The sequence below is a fragment of the Penicillium cinerascens genome (genome assembly GCF_028974065.1).
Source record: "Penicillium cinerascens strain IBT 15544 chromosome Unknown contig_5_segment0_segment0, whole genome shotgun sequence".
NCBI lineage: Eukaryota > Fungi > Ascomycota > Eurotiomycetes > Eurotiales > Aspergillaceae > Penicillium > Penicillium cinerascens.
In genome coordinates, this window is record NW_026695294.1 from 712,197 (window position 1) to 726,980 (window position 14,784).

A 14,784-nucleotide genomic window follows, 5' to 3' on the forward strand; every position below is an offset into this window, starting at 1 on the left:
AAGCCTCAACAACCCTCCTAGTGGCAGGCATATGTACCGGATAATGCCTGGCAATGGTTGACTTTCCTTTTCCGGTTTAGTGCTCACTCGTTGTCCCTTTTGATCACCGGGTAGAATTGAGCACAGCCTGAAGCGGCCTGCCAGTACAAGTACGTTTATTAGTGCAACGGTTGCCTTTCATATAAATTTATAACATCGTAAAAGAGTGACTGTGCATAGCATATGAACAAGATCATCGGACTACTACCGACAAAACCAGCCCAAATACATGATTATTCATCCCCAATCAACAACGGTGCTCGACCTCCAGGACCGAGTAATTCAAGTACCTTCTATAAAACACCACACGCTCAACTCAAGTCAACATCCATGCGTAAACACCTTAGATGTACTCCCAGGCAAGATGGTCAGAGGTGACGTTCAGGCTAACGGCAAGAGCGTCAAAGCCAAGGCAGTCAGAGACCTTGCCAGAAGGAACAGTAGCGTTCGACAGAGCGGCGTACACCTGCCACTGAGGAGCCTGGGATGAGCGACCAGCAGCGCTCATGGGGGTGGCAGTAGCCGAAGGGCTAGCCGAGGAGGACGAAGGAGCCTGAGGAACAGGGCAAGCCATGAAGCCCGAGGCACCCTGGCCAGAGTAAGTCCAGGTGCCAACCGGCTGGCCAGGAGAGTAGTTGAAGGGGCCAATGGAAGAGCCAGGAGGAATGTATGCCGAGTGGGGAACAGTGAAGCTCAGAGCGCCAGTTCCATCAACGTAGATCTGCTGGCCACCGGGGACAATGACGTCCAGAGCGTTGCCGCCGTAGATGATGGTGTCGTTCTGCTTGTAGCAGCTAGCTCCGACACCGGAGGGGCAGTAGGTCTGCGACTTTCCACCGAGCCAAAAGTGGCCGCCGGAGGCTGTCAAAGAGAGGAAGTGAATATCGGAGCCGGAGCGAGCGGCGGTCACGCCGAAGGGGCCGTTAGAGGACTTGGAGGTGCGCGAACCGGGGAGCGCGGCAGCCAGGGAAGCGAATGACAGAATGGCGGAGACCTTCATCTTGAAAGATTGTGCTTGTAGCGAAAGTGTTGATGTATGTCTATTAAGTGTACAGTTGTTCTAGAGGGGACTCCAGAGGGGACTGCGAGGAAGAGAAGCTTTATATCCCATCCGTACTCTGCCGGTACCCACTCAATGATCCCCATGTGCCAGGGCAGTGCTTCCATATGGCTCCATATCGGAGAGATCGACTAGACTACGACGCAATGTACAGGACGACGGACGGCAGGCTGATATCATTGCTTGGCGATGTTTACACCAATGTGGAGTCGCCTTGCACGTAAAGGTTTCCCGGAAAGTTCAGAGTTAGGAAGAGCAGCAGCTCGCTTCGAACAATAAAGCCGGACTAGTTGCCTGTTTGGTAGCTTCTCCAGGGTCGTCAGGAAAGCCAGCTACCAATTGGGGCAAGTGGTGCTAAACGGTGAGACACGCAGAGACTACGTGAAAGTGATCGACACGCCTCTTCCACAGGTGCCGGTGCCTGGTCTGGTGTATTGTCTCATCCCACCTCGCGATCGAGATCGAGATGGACAAGTTGCAGGTACATTAATCTGTGCCGCGATGAGCAGATTGACATTGTCGAGACCGCGCTGAACTCGCCGCTCGCGATCCGAGCCAAGACCCTGATGGGTGGAGGGTTTCATCGAAATCAAAGTGACGCAGAGAGCAGTAGGGATCGACGTAGCACCAGTGGAGCGAGGGACCAGGAACGAAAACCTGCGCGCTATCTTTGGTGTGGCTCAACCCGAGCGAGTTAACGGAATGTCTGCAGTTTCCAAGGGTCCACCGTGTCTCGGACGGCTTGATATCACGGAGGTGTGATGATCGAGACATCAAAGTGTAGGCAACGGCGTCCCCCTATCGCGAGCCCAGGTTTCTACCCGCGATCTGATCATCCATCGTTTCAGCGACAGCATATTTATTTCTTCTCAGGGTCTGCGGAGATCGGATGGTGGAGCCACCGAATCGTCTAGAAGCGGAATCAATCTATGACGAGACAGCGAGGTGACCCGCGTGCCAGGGGATCGGCGCCGCCATAGACGCCTCTGGGATGTGAAAAACAGCACTCCTTGATTTAGCCCGTGTCTTAGCTCTGAAGAAAGCCGGCTGTGGCGCTAGGCCTTGGATGTTTATTTTTAAGTTTACATCTGAGAAATCGAATTAGGCTACAACGATAGCTAAGGATATCATCACAGTCTATTATACACCCAAGCAGGTGCTGCAAAAATGCCCAACGCCTAATCTCTGTATAAATTACATCATAGAAGAAACAACAACAATAGAGGCGCTCAAAACTCCGCTACCAACGGCAAATCCCGCGAGCTCTTCCCAGCCCAGATACGGAACTTACCGTCAGTCGGCATAATCCAGTTCTGCGCCCGAACACTCCAGTAACTTAAATCCTTACGTGACAACGTCATATTCACCGTCCTCGTTTCGCCGGGATTGAGCTCAATCTTGGAGAAGTTCCGGAGAACGCGATCGGGGAAGTCGATTTCCTCACGGGCCCAGCCAAACCCGCGGTGTTCGAGGACGTGGTCCGGGAAGGAGACGTAGATCTGCACCACTTCTTTGCCAGGACGCGTGCCAGTGTTGGTTACGTTCACGGAGAGTTCGAGCATGGCTTCGTATAAAGATGGGTTCCCTCCGGGTCCGCCGCCTGCTTCTGAGGGCTTTTGCTTTTTCTTGTAGCCTTCTGGGTAGGGGTATGAGCCGGGCTTGGTCCCGGAATGGCTGAGGAGGTAGGGGTAGATGTATTTCCCAAGAAGCTTGAAGCCGTGAGGGACTATCGAATCACTGGGATTCCCGGGGTTTTCATCGTAACTGGGAGGGTTGGCTGCATCCTCTGGACGAGGTCCGGGGAGTCGCGACTTGTCCTGGATTGGCTGGAGCTTGAGCGATGAGAAGTCGAAAGTCGTGTATGACAGGCCGAAGCCAAACTCGTATCGCGGCGTGATGTTGTAATGGTCGAAATACCGGTAGTCGATGTACAGCCCCTGTTCGAAGTTGACTTGAGGAACGGGGTCCCCGGTCTCGTACAGCACCTGCGCGCCCGGGCCGTAGTCCTCCAGAGAGTGTCCGATTGTGTACGGCAGGCGTCCGCTGGCATCAACGTCACCGAATAGCACATCGGCCAGGGCATTCCCGCTTTCTTGCCCAGGGAGATTGGCGTAGACGACGGCATGAACACCTGGCAGGTCGATCCAGGGGTCAAGCACGACGGGGCCGATCGAATGTACCACGACGACTGTCTTGCCTCGGCCACCTCCGCAATGACGGGCCACACGCTCGATCAGTGCGATGCCATTCCTCTGTAGGAATAGATCGTTGCGGTCTCCATCGATGCCGTCATTCTTGATGAAGCCTTCACCTCCGTCAGAGTTGGCAAAGACTACGCACAAATCCTGTTCCGTCACGTCCTCCACGGCCACACCGTTGGTCAAATATCCCTGCACATCTACTGTCTCTGCTGACCATGCGGATCGTAAAGCGTCCCAGGGGGTTACCAGGTATGGAAAGTCGACCGCCCCGCTACCCCATCCAGAAGCAAGAGTACCTTGATTGCAACCCCGGTCAGGGCACGCGTTGGGTCCTTTGCCAGGACCAGCATCTTCCCCATAGATACCAATGCGATATTTTCCATCGGGTTTGGATACATCGCGAGAGAATGGAAGCGTATCATTGTCATTCTTCAACAGCACAGTGCCCTCTGCAGCCACCTTGCGGGCCACAACGGAGTGCGCCCGAGATCCACTGCCCTGTGCATCGACAAAGTGGTTGACTACCTCCTTGGTAAGATCGTCAGGGCTGCCTGGGTGCAAACCGCCGACCCTCTCCTTGGTCCACGAAGAGAAATTCGGGCCACCGTCACTCTCCGGCGGAGGCCGGTGCCAGTGATCCTGGCGGAAGTGGAACCAGGCAGCGACAATGCGGGTGACCATATCGTTGATTCGACTCACAGGAACCGATTCGTTCAGTACTGCGCGAGTTAAATGGGGACCCCAGAGCGGATCACCATCGGCCCAACGGAGGCCATCCCCGGGCATACTCATGTCGAGACCACTGAGAGCACTCTGCACGCCTGATCGTTGAGCAAGCCAATCGGACTGCACGAAGCCCTGGAATCCGAGCTCATCCTTGAGAATTCCATTTAAGAGTTTGCTGTTCTCACACGAGTGGCTGTTGTTAACCTGCTGATATGCGCACATTACGCTGGCAACATCAGCGCGCACGCTCTCGGCGAACGGCCAAACGAAGACCTCGTGCAAGGTACGATCGTCAATGTTCGACGAAAGTGCTGTGGGGATACCCCACTCGAAGGGCTGACGGAAGTGTTCCTGTTCATTCATAACGAAGTGCTTGGCTGTTGCCATCACACCGTTGCGCTGAATACCCTGAATTGTCTCAGCAGCAGCCACGGCTTGTAAAACAGGGTCTGATCCAAAAGATTCCCAGTTACGACCACCGGCAGGCATCATGCCTAGCGGACCCATTGAAGGTCCGAGGATCACGTTCACTCCTTTAAGACGGGCTTCCAGCCCCATAGCTAAACCACGCTCACGCATGAGCTCGCGATTCCAGGTCGCTCCTGTGGTGATCCCAGCAGGGAATGCAGTGATGTTCTGTGCATATCTCAAACCCAAAGGACCGTCCTGAAGGCACAGCGATGGGAATCCAGCCAGTTCAGCGGGACCTTAAAAGCGCATCAGTATCCCAAACTTGTAACAAATAGATAGATTTTCCATACCAGTATTCCCAACACAAAGACCCATCTGCCATCCCGTCCCAGTCGTAACATTGACCTTCTCCACAAGCGTCATCAGCTCCACCATACCCTGCGCCTTGGAATAACTCTCCTTCCACGCAGCATCCTTGCCTCCTAATGGAGTAGGGTACCAAGGTATAGATCCCTGTATCCGTCAGCAACCAGTTTTATCAAAAGAAGGATCCCACCCAGCGTCGTACAACAACAGCCAGTTCAGATCAGGAGGAACCATACATATTCCTTTCTAGAACTGTCAGCCTTCATCCAGGACAGGCCCTGCATCGCAAGCCACATCAATCCAATGGCAGCCACGCCCAGCGGAATCGCATGCCACCATTTCTTCAACGGGAGCAAAGCTCTTAATCCCGACATCCGGCCTCGGACCTCCTTATCTCTCGGTTTCCCTCTCGAACCTTTAACAAGGGGAATCCCGTAATCGTCATCGTCACTGAGAACAAAGTTTGAGTTCCCATCCTCCAAGTCCGTGTCAAACGACTCCTGAAGCATATCCTTCCTCTCGCGATCCAAAACCTGCTCAATGAAGTGGCCGACATCCACATCCTGTTCGTCGCTGGGTACATCCACAGTTGGGAGACTGGCACTCGCAGATGCAGGCTCGTGGTGTGATTCCGTTCGTTTCCCTCCTTTCGCAGACAGTAGGTTCACATCGTCCTCGCCCTCAGCTTCATCTTCAGACTCGCCACTGAACAGTCCAGCGCCTGCAGCTCCTTTGTCATGGCGAACTTCTTCAAAACTATCTTCCGAGACTAGCAGCGACTCGTCATCGGAAGCATCGTTCTGTACCGACTCGTAGCCCTTTCGACGCGTCGAGGCTCCGGCGGGGCCGTTTCGGGTCATTGTGCTCGTGTGCTTGGCGTGTAGAGAGATGTTTCATTTATCGGCGACAGGGGGCGTGCATGCTGCACGTTAAGGCATTGAAGGGTCGTTCAGGGCGTAGCGGTCGGTTTCCGGGGTCTGTCAGTAGATTTAGTGATATCGTCTGGAAATTTCGAGGTTCAAAGTAAGAAGCTCAGGGATGGTCAGGTGACCTCACGTAATGTCACTGCGGTTCCCGGCGATCGCACCTGGCGGGCTACGCGTAGTTTTTTAAGCCCAGCTTTTGGGAGGTAATTCGTACCGAAGGCTCGAATAGCGGGAAGAAAATTGTTACACAGGTACTGGAAGATTTAGATATCGATAGACGAAGACAGAAATCGTATTATAAACAGAACTTTTGCTCAATAGAACAGTGGAATATAACCAGCGACGGTACTATCCAAAGATGCGTGTATCTACCAAATGACAAAAACAAACCCGAACGCCGTCTATCTAGGTCCCATGCAAGCAACAAATGACAAAGGTTCTCATGCAACGAAAATATCATCAGTAAAGACCATTACGCATCAAATTGCTCTGCAAGCAAATTACTCTTCGTCATCGGTATCAACGGGCTTGGGAGTTCCCTTGGGGGAGTTGAGCTGTGAAATAATTAGCAACCGTTCGGGGGAAAAAAGTGTGTATAAATGAACTCACCCATTCAATGTGACGCAAACGACGGCGAGCCTCGCGATCTTTTTGCTGAGCACGGGTCATCTTCTTCTTCTTCTTGGCGCGGAACTTGAGCTCGCCTTCCTCATCGCCAGAGTTGACCGCTGAAGGAGCAGCGCTGGTGTTAGCCGAAGCGACGGACGGGGTACCGGCGCCAGAGGGCGATTTGGTGGCGCTGTCCTCGAAGCGGTCCAGGCTGACGGCGTTGTTGGTGCGGCTGACAACACGGCCGTCGGCGATGTGCAGCTGCTCGGGGCAGAGAGCGCCCACGAACTCCTCATTGTGAGAAATCATAACAACACCACCCTTGAAGTCACGGATGGCAACAGCCAGACCGCCAAGTGAGTCACGATCCAAGAAGTTAGTCGGCTCGTCAAGCACCAGCAAGTGGGGGTTGTTCCACATCGCACCGGCCAGCACGACCTTGACCTTCTGACCACCGGACAGACCGGAGATCTCATTGTGGTTGGCGATCTCGGGGTCGAGACCGATGTCCTCGAAGTGCTTGGAGATGATCTTGGGCTCCAAGACACGGAAGCCCAGACCTTCACGCGAAGCCTCGTGATCGTCGAACTCCTGGACCATCTTGAAAAAGCCCAACTCGCACAGGGTCTCACGAGAGATCATGGTGTTGTGCTTGGGGAGCAGGCCATACCACTTGACCTCATACTGGAAGGACTTCTTCCACTTTTGACGACCGATCAGAGCCTCGATGCGGCGTCCGCCACGGCCATCTCCTAGATCCACGGGCTTCTCCAGCTGCGCCTTGTCGGCCTCGGTCAGGATACGGGTCTGCTTGAGGAAGACCTCACGGTCGTCACCGTTGGCATAACGCCACTGCAGGTACTGGCTGGGAGTCTTCTCGAGATGCATCTCAACGTGCTCAAGGGCGTGCTGCTTGATGTAACCGATACGCAGGTTGGGGTGCTTCTCGACCTTGCCGCCCTGGGGAATGGTCTCACCGGTCAACATCTTGATGAAGGTGGACTTGCCAGCACCGTTTCCACCGATGATGGCCACACGGGAGGAAAGGGAAAGAGAAAGGGAGGCATCCTGGAGAGATGGCTTGGGAGCACCGGGGTAGGTGTACGTGCAGTTGCTCATACGTAGAATAGCGCGAGTGTTGGACTTGATACCAGACAGGATACCGGGAGGGGGGAACTTGAACTGCACGTTGGATGCCGAGAGGGTGTAGTAGCTCTTGCCCTCGGGCTTGACCTTGACGAAATCGGCAAGATTACCAGGGTAGCAGACAAGTTTCTTCTGCTCGTAGTGGTAGATGTCGGTGCAGACCTCGTCGAGGAAGCCGGAGTCGTGAGAAACAATCAAACTGGTGATGTCGGTGTGCTTCTTCAGGTACTCCTGTAGCCATTTGACGTTGGCAACATCCAAGTGGTTAGTCGGTTCGTCCAGTAGCAGGACGTCCGCCTTCATGAGCATGGCACGGGCCAGAGCGAGCTTCATCTTCCAACCACCAGACAGGGAACCGACGGGCTGGGACTGGCGACCCTCGGGGCCGTCGGTGAAACCGAACTCCAGAAGAACCTCCTTGATGTGCTCTTCGCCCTGGGTGGCGATCTGCGGGTCTTTGGAGACATAGGCCAGAATGCTGAGGTCGGCATCCTCACCCTGGTTGTGCTCCACGAAGCAAGTGCGGACCTCATCAGGCGGGGGGAAGCCCTCCAGCTTGTCATTGGCGATACTGCGCATGAGGGTCGACTTTCCGGCACCGTTGCGGCCGCAGAGACCGTAACGGTGACCCTTGACCAGACGCAGGTTGGTGTGAGACAGGAGGAGCATACCTCCGTATGCGAGAGAGAAGTTGGCATTGACAATGACAATCTCGTTGGGGTTGGTCTGAACAGGCTTGCCATAGATACGCTCATCCTCAGCGACATAGTGGGCCTGAACGGCAGTGACAAGAGGCTCTATCTGGTCATCCGCAAGAAGGCCACGCAAGTACGGGCCAAGGGAGGAAGGAATCCGGTCGTGCATGCGACAGTTGACATCCTCGCGGATCATGCCAGCAATGAAGTTCTTAGCCAGGTCGAGGAACTTGGCATCGCCGAAGCCAGTGAGGCCACCGTGCTCCTGGAACTTGGGGTTCAGAACACCGAGAACATCATCGACAGTAGTCTTCGAGATACTACCCATGGCAACGTCCTTGTCGGCCATGGCCTTCTCCATGACATCGAGTGCCCGAGTGGCCAACTCACGGACCTCAGGAAGAGAGGCACGATCCTTGACGCCCTTCACACCCGGTTGGAGTTTGGGAAGGAAAGTACGGGCCTCGGCGGGGTCGTGGACCAGCTTGGTCAGGTTCTCCACGACAACAACGGTCTGGCGGAGAGTTTCTTGGGGGGTAGCCGGGGTGTTGAGAGAACGCTCGAGCAGAGGGGTCAGGAGTGCGAGGACGGGGGAGGTGACAATAGCGACGAAAGTGGTCTGCGAGAGAGCGTGAATAGCCTTCTGAAGAGTTTGGGCCGAGGGCTGCTCCATGGTCTTGATCAAGAGCGGGATGCGGGGAGCAACGTCGTCGTTATCGAGAAGAGTGGTGAGGGCGTTCATGGTCTTGGTGGCCTGCTTCACAACTTCGCTCTTCAGGTCGTGCATGCCAGACTCGACGATGGGGATCAACTCCTTCAGAGTCTTGCCCATGGCCTCGCGCAGGACGTCCTTCTCGCGCTCTTCCTCAATAGCACCGGTGCCCATCTGCGCCTTCGCAGCCATCTTACCAAGAAGGGCATAACCACCAACGAATCCCTGCCACTTACCGGAGCCCTTGCTGAGATAGGACTCCAGGCACGGCAGAAGACCGTTCACCATAGCCTCAGGGCTCAGGCAACCGAACAGAGCGTCGACGGCGTATTGGGCAGCATCGCGCACAACGGCGCCTTTGTCGGCAAGAGAATCCAGGACCACATCAAGAATACCACCGTTGTTCAGGAGAAAGACAACCTCACTGAGAGGGTATTCGCGAGGGAAACGCTCGAATAGAGCGCCGATGATCAACATGGCACTCTCGCGGCGAGCTCCGTTCTTCTTATCGGTGGCGGCTTTCTTGACATCAGCCAGAACATTATAGTTCAGGAGACCAGCGCAGCCGGCGCCCTGAATAATCAGGTTGGCCAAGGCATAAGAGCCATCAAGAGACTGTTGGGAAGTCTCTGCGTTGAAAATAGAGTTGAGAACGGAAGAAATCTCTTCGGTGGTAGGGGGAACCCCAGAGGGGCCCTTCGCGACAACAGTAGGCATGACGGCGGAACCAGAGGGCGACTCGATGTGTGGCATGATCTGATGCGAGACTCGAAAGGTCTGGCAGTTTCAATAACCCAAAGGGCAGGATGAATAGGCCGTGCAAATCGAGGGGGCCTCGAACAATAGGAGGCGAGGGAAAACTCCCGGACCAGCAGGACAAAGAGGGGAGAGGCACCAAGTGAAGATCAGAAAAAGTGTCTAGAATGAGAGTATGAGGCGCACACGCAGCGACAGAATCAGACTGCTATAACCCGCCTGGTCTGTACAAGTATGGAGGGGAAAGGAGAGCAGCGCGGCGCCGATCGGGCTTATCCACACAATTTTTTTTTTTGTTTGGGAGGCGACGGCTGGCATGCGCCAATCAACGCCTCCGGCTTTGGCATGGGATGAGACTAACCTGATCGAGATAAGCCTTATCTGTTCCTGCCTCAGGTGTCATTTAATCCCTGGATAATGAGGCATCACATCATGTGATCACACCGATCACAGGCCAGCACGTGTTCACGAAGGTGCATACGTAAATCGGGCGAATTGAGCTCCTTGACCGGAATACAGATACAATGGAACCTACTCCAATCTCAGTGCTTAGGCCCACCCTTCCATCCGAGACCGCTGTTCCGTATGCCCTCGGTGCCCGAGGCCTAGGCGGTTAGCGAGCGGCTCTCAACAGATGGACTTGATATTGCCCAATTTCAGGATTTTCAACATATAACAAAACGAATAGATTGAGTAGATAAACCCGATATATTCCCGCTCAATATCTCCATGTATCTACGGCGTGGTTTGTTGAGAAAGGCCGATTTCGCTGTCCGCATGCAGCCGCACCGGGCCTCGGTAGAACGGTCGTGGAAGCCCCGCGCCCAACCGACGCTGCGGTCGGATGTTTCTTAGCCTTGGTCGATCACAACTACCTTTTTTCCCCTTCGCCCTGCTGCTTTCTTGACATCGGCCACCCTCTCCCCCACGAACATATACATATCGACCGTTTGGCATCGCTCCAGCCCTTTTCTGCTTCTGTTTGCCCCCGCAATTGACTATCCCGCCCCCACACTTCTACCCCGGACCCATACACACAATGGCCCTGAGCTTCAGAACCACCCGCCATGCCACCAGGTTGGCCCAGGTAAGTTTCAAAGCAGTTTGAACGCCGGAGCGTAGGCAGGTGTTACAGAAGAACAATTCCATTAACGATAACATTCAGGCCGCGCGACCGCTCTTCTCGGCCCGCCACTACGCGACTGCCGAGCCCGACCTGAAGACTGCCCTGAAGGAGGTCATCCCCGCCAAGCGCGAGCTCCTTCAGAAGGTCAAGGCCCAGAGCGATGAGACCATTGGTGAGGTCAAGATTGGCAGTGTCATTGGAGGCATGCGTGGCCTGAAGGCTATGCTGTGGGAGGGATCGGTGCTGGACGCCGACGAGGGTATCCGGTTCCACGGCAAGACGATCAAGGATTGCCAGAAAGAGCTCCCCAAGGGCACCACTGGAACCGAGATGCTCCCAGAAGCCATGTTTTGGCTGCTCTTGACCGGTCAGGTTCCCTCCACCTCCCAGGTGCGCGCCTTCTCCAAGGAGCTGGCCGAGAAGTCCTATCTCCCCTCTCACATCCTGGACTTGATCAAGTCTTTCCCCAAGTCCATGCACCCAATGACCCAGCTGTCAATCGCCGTCGCTGCTCTGAACACGGAGTCCAAGTTCGCCCAGGCCTATGAGAAGGGCCTGAACAAGGCCGAGTACTGGGAGCCTACTTTCGACGACTGCATCTCGCTGCTCGCCAAGATTCCCCGCGTTGCTGCGCTGGTCTTCCGCCCCAACGAGATTGATCTCGTCGGCAACCAGACCCTGGATGTTGCCCAGGATTGGTCTTACAACTTTGCCGAGCTTCTGGGCAAGGGCGGCGCCGAGAACAGTGACTTCCACGACCTTCTCCGCCTGTACCTGGCCCTGCACGGTGACCACGAGGGTGGAAACGTTTCTGCCCACGCTACTCACCTGGTCGGTAGCGCCCTGAGCGATCCTTTCCTCAGCTACAGTGCCGGTCTTCTGGGTCTCGCTGGCCCCTTGCACGGATTGGCCGCCCAGGAGGTCCTCCGCTGGATCATGCAGATGCAGGATAAGATCGGCACCAAGTTCACCGATGAGGACGTCCGCACTTACCTGTGGGATACCCTCAAGTCTGGCCGTGTCGTTCCCGGCTACGGCCACGGTGTTCTGCGCAAGCCCGACCCTCGCTTCGAGGCCCTGATGGACTTCGCTTCCACCCGTCCGGATGTTCTGGCCAACCCTGTCTTCCAGCTCGTCAAGAAGAACTCTGAGATTGCCCCCGGTGTTCTGACCGAGCACGGCAAGGTACGTGACCCCCATTGAAATGCCATTGAGCGACGCTAACAGCATTCTAGACCAAGAACCCCCACCCCAACGTCGACGCCGCTTCCGGTGTCCTTTTCTACCACTATGGTTTCCAGCAGCCCCTGTACTACACCGTCGCCTTCGGTGTCAGCCGTGCCCTCGGACCTTTGGTCCAGCTCATCTGGGACCGCGCCCTGGGCATGCCCATTGAGCGCCCCAAGAGCATCAACCTCCTCGGCCTCCTGAAGAAATAAGCTACACGTTGAACGTGCGGCGGTGTGACTATGAACATCATCTTGGTTGGTTTGATATGAACCGGGTGATGAAAATGATGCAAGCGAGATTTGATTTCTGTTTTGTTTCCTAGACTGCTTTTATCTGCCTAAATGGGTGATAGGCGTTCTTGAAAAGGGAGCTGTCCCTGGCAAGAACATATGAATAGACTCATTATGCCAATAGTACATTTCATATTCGAGTAAACTTGATTCAATTAGATGTAATGTGGAAGGACGGATACAGTAGCTTTCGAATTCAGTTTGACCTTCCCACTAATCCCACGCTGCCACTTCCCCTCGTTTTCCACCGAGTGCGCAGCCCTCTTGTACGCCCGCCAGTCATCACCCACAAGGCTGTGCGTGCGCCGTATAGAGCTAATACTGGTAGGGAAGGATGTTTACTAGTTCTCTATGGATTTTATCACTTGCAGCGCCTCTCATTCGTTACCAGTGAATGATATGTTCCAAAATCCACAAAGTCCACAGCCCGCGTCTAAATAATTGAATTGTGGATCAATTACTTACTCAGTCGGTATCTATAACCTTTCTCCAGCTCACATTTGTTCTCGCGAAGGAAGTCCTTTATGTATCATTCATGTATGGTTCAGCGCCCTGGGCACCACCGACACAGACTTATCTGATAAGAGGAAAAAGATCGTAGATTTCATCAATTAATCAAATTTATAACAAGAATTAAGAATAAAGCCTTCCATGATGTGATTCCCCTCATACTAGAGTCCCCCAAGAGGCCTTCCCGCTGCGCAATGATAGCTTTTCTCCGCGCCCTGTTCCTTGAGACGACGATGACGACCTAAGACTCCAAGCAGGAACAACGGCACATTGACGCCTCCATGTCGGGGCAGCCTCATCAGCCTGCTGTCTCTTGGACGCCAATTTCTTTGATGTTTTCCGTGGTGGTCCCTTAAATTGTTGTTCTGGAAAAAGTCGCCTGAATATGGGCTCTATCCATCCTGGAAGAAAGTGATGTCTTCCTCCTGAATTCTCCTCGGTCGGCTGAAGCTCCTCGGCTACTATCAAAATCTCCCGGCCACACGAATTGGCACTCACTTGCCTTACGTGCCATGCTGTGGTAAATGTGTCCACTATCCAGGCTATGTCATGGTCGTAATTTGAACCACTCGTTGTTATTGTTACATCTTCCAACTTAACCGATTCAAGGGGCTTAGCATCAGAAATGACTTGAAAGGTTTCACACGCAAGCTTTTTATCCATGATAGAGTCAACAATAATTTTTTCCACATGACCATTTCGAAGGTGACGCCCTTTGTAACGGGCCGTTCCGCAAGACTGACTCTGAAATTCGTCAAAAGATGGATCGTTGAGCGGCATGTTCGTACGAGATAGCATGTTCTCGCTTGATAAAACCATTGCCTCCCGTGAGATCTCATGAATCCGAGGAGGTAGGATTTCATAGTAAATATGCAGGGTGCTGAGATTTTTCAATGACCCCAAGGCCATGTATAAGAAGAACTGCTCAAATTCATCTTGACTGCGGTTGAGAGGAACTCCCAATTCTTCTAGCGACGGACACCCTCCGTCGATTAGCCGGATCTCCTCTTCATTCACGAACTGCCATGCTGCCGGATTCAAGAGCTTGAGCTTGCGCAAGTGGGACCCATAATAGGCGACGAGGGACTCTATACTAATAAGGGAGTGCCATCCTTCCAACTCAAGCTCAGTCAAAAGAGGCATAGAGTGGAGAAAGCTGTTCGCAGAGTTGTAGAACTCCGCTGATCGCAAAGAATCGGAACCGATGTTCAGGTGAAGAGCTCTCAAAGATGGAAATGAGAGTTTCGTCCGGCCCCATATATCGAACACGTCGTTATCCAATCGACCATGAATTTTCAGAGTTTGCAAGGTTGAAAAGTCTGTATAGTGACTCCACCCATATAACGTATCCCCATCAAACCCCAATCTGCTCTCGAAATGGAGGGCTTCCAATAAAAGCTTTTCAGACGGACGTTTACTTTCCAATGGTATGTCAGGGGTCCTTTCATTTCTCCTGAAGCGAAGCTCTTTGAGATTCGGCGCGCTAATTATAGATCGGAACAAAGACTCTCGTTGCCGAAGATCTTGGCAGGGAGGTTCGCAGTCCATACCAATGCTAATTGAGTGAATCGAACGCGCCCCATGCCACATGATATCTAGGTTTTCTCTCCAGACTCTGCTATACCATGGGTTTCTGTGATATTCTCTCCGTGTAACAGGGCTGTTGAAAAAGCAATCCAAATGGAGACGGCATTGCGGTTGATTTCGGTGTAAAGTATCAAGGATGCATAATGGCATACCATTAGACCAGGCCCAAATGAGATCTGTTAAGTTGGGAAGGATTTTGATTAACTTCACAACAGGTTTGTAAAGATCGTTCGAGAAATCCCGGTCAGGTTCCATATAGCGGCGTGGATGCCGACTTAAAGGGGTTTCCTGCCATTGTCCATATTGTGTCGTATGGTTGGCTGCCTGACTAGAAGATAACAGGGTGGACAGGCAGGGCGGTTTCCATTCATCTTCTTCGTCATAGGCTCTAAAT

The 14,784-nt window shown here is 53.6% G+C and overlaps 4 protein-coding genes across 4 annotated transcripts; 1 reads left to right on the forward strand and 3 right to left on the reverse strand.

Moving 5' to 3' along the window:
• Window positions 1-382: 382 nt before the first annotated feature.
• Window positions 383-1,039, reverse strand: N7498_004706 (putative IgE-binding protein; the record flags this gene model as incomplete). The annotated part of the gene is made up of 1 exon (XM_058451768.1): window positions 383-1,039. The coding sequence occupies one exon, from the start codon at window positions 1,037-1,039 to the stop codon at window positions 383-385; it is 657 nt and encodes a 218-aa protein (XP_058308306.1).
• Window positions 1,040-2,328: 1,289 nt separating this feature from the next.
• N7498_004707 (beta-glucosidase) lies at window positions 2,329-5,663 on the reverse strand (the record flags this gene model as incomplete). Its single annotated transcript, XM_058451769.1, has 3 exons — window positions 2,329-4,733; window positions 4,788-4,950; window positions 5,040-5,663. 3 exons carry the CDS (start codon window positions 5,661-5,663, stop codon window positions 2,329-2,331), a joined length of 3,192 nt encoding a protein of 1,063 aa, XP_058308307.1.
• A 448-nt stretch (window positions 5,664-6,111) lies between these two features.
• On the reverse strand, window positions 6,112-9,644 carry N7498_004708 (putative mRNA-nucleus export ATPase (Elf1); the record flags this gene model as incomplete). The annotated part of the gene is made up of 2 exons (XM_058451770.1): window positions 6,112-6,283; window positions 6,339-9,644. The coding sequence occupies 2 exons, from the start codon at window positions 9,642-9,644 to the stop codon at window positions 6,230-6,232; spliced, it is 3,360 nt and encodes a 1,119-aa protein (XP_058308308.1). The 3' UTR covers window positions 6,112-6,229.
• A 1,042-nt stretch (window positions 9,645-10,686) lies between these two features.
• mcsA (putative citrate synthase Cit1) lies at window positions 10,687-12,229 on the forward strand (the record flags this gene model as incomplete). The annotated part of the gene is made up of 3 exons (XM_058451771.1): window positions 10,687-10,734; window positions 10,813-11,958; window positions 12,009-12,229. The coding sequence occupies 3 exons, from the start codon at window positions 10,687-10,689 to the stop codon at window positions 12,210-12,212; spliced, it is 1,398 nt and encodes a 465-aa protein (XP_058308309.1). The 3' UTR covers window positions 12,213-12,229.
• Between the last annotated feature and the right edge of the window lie 2,555 nt (window positions 12,230-14,784).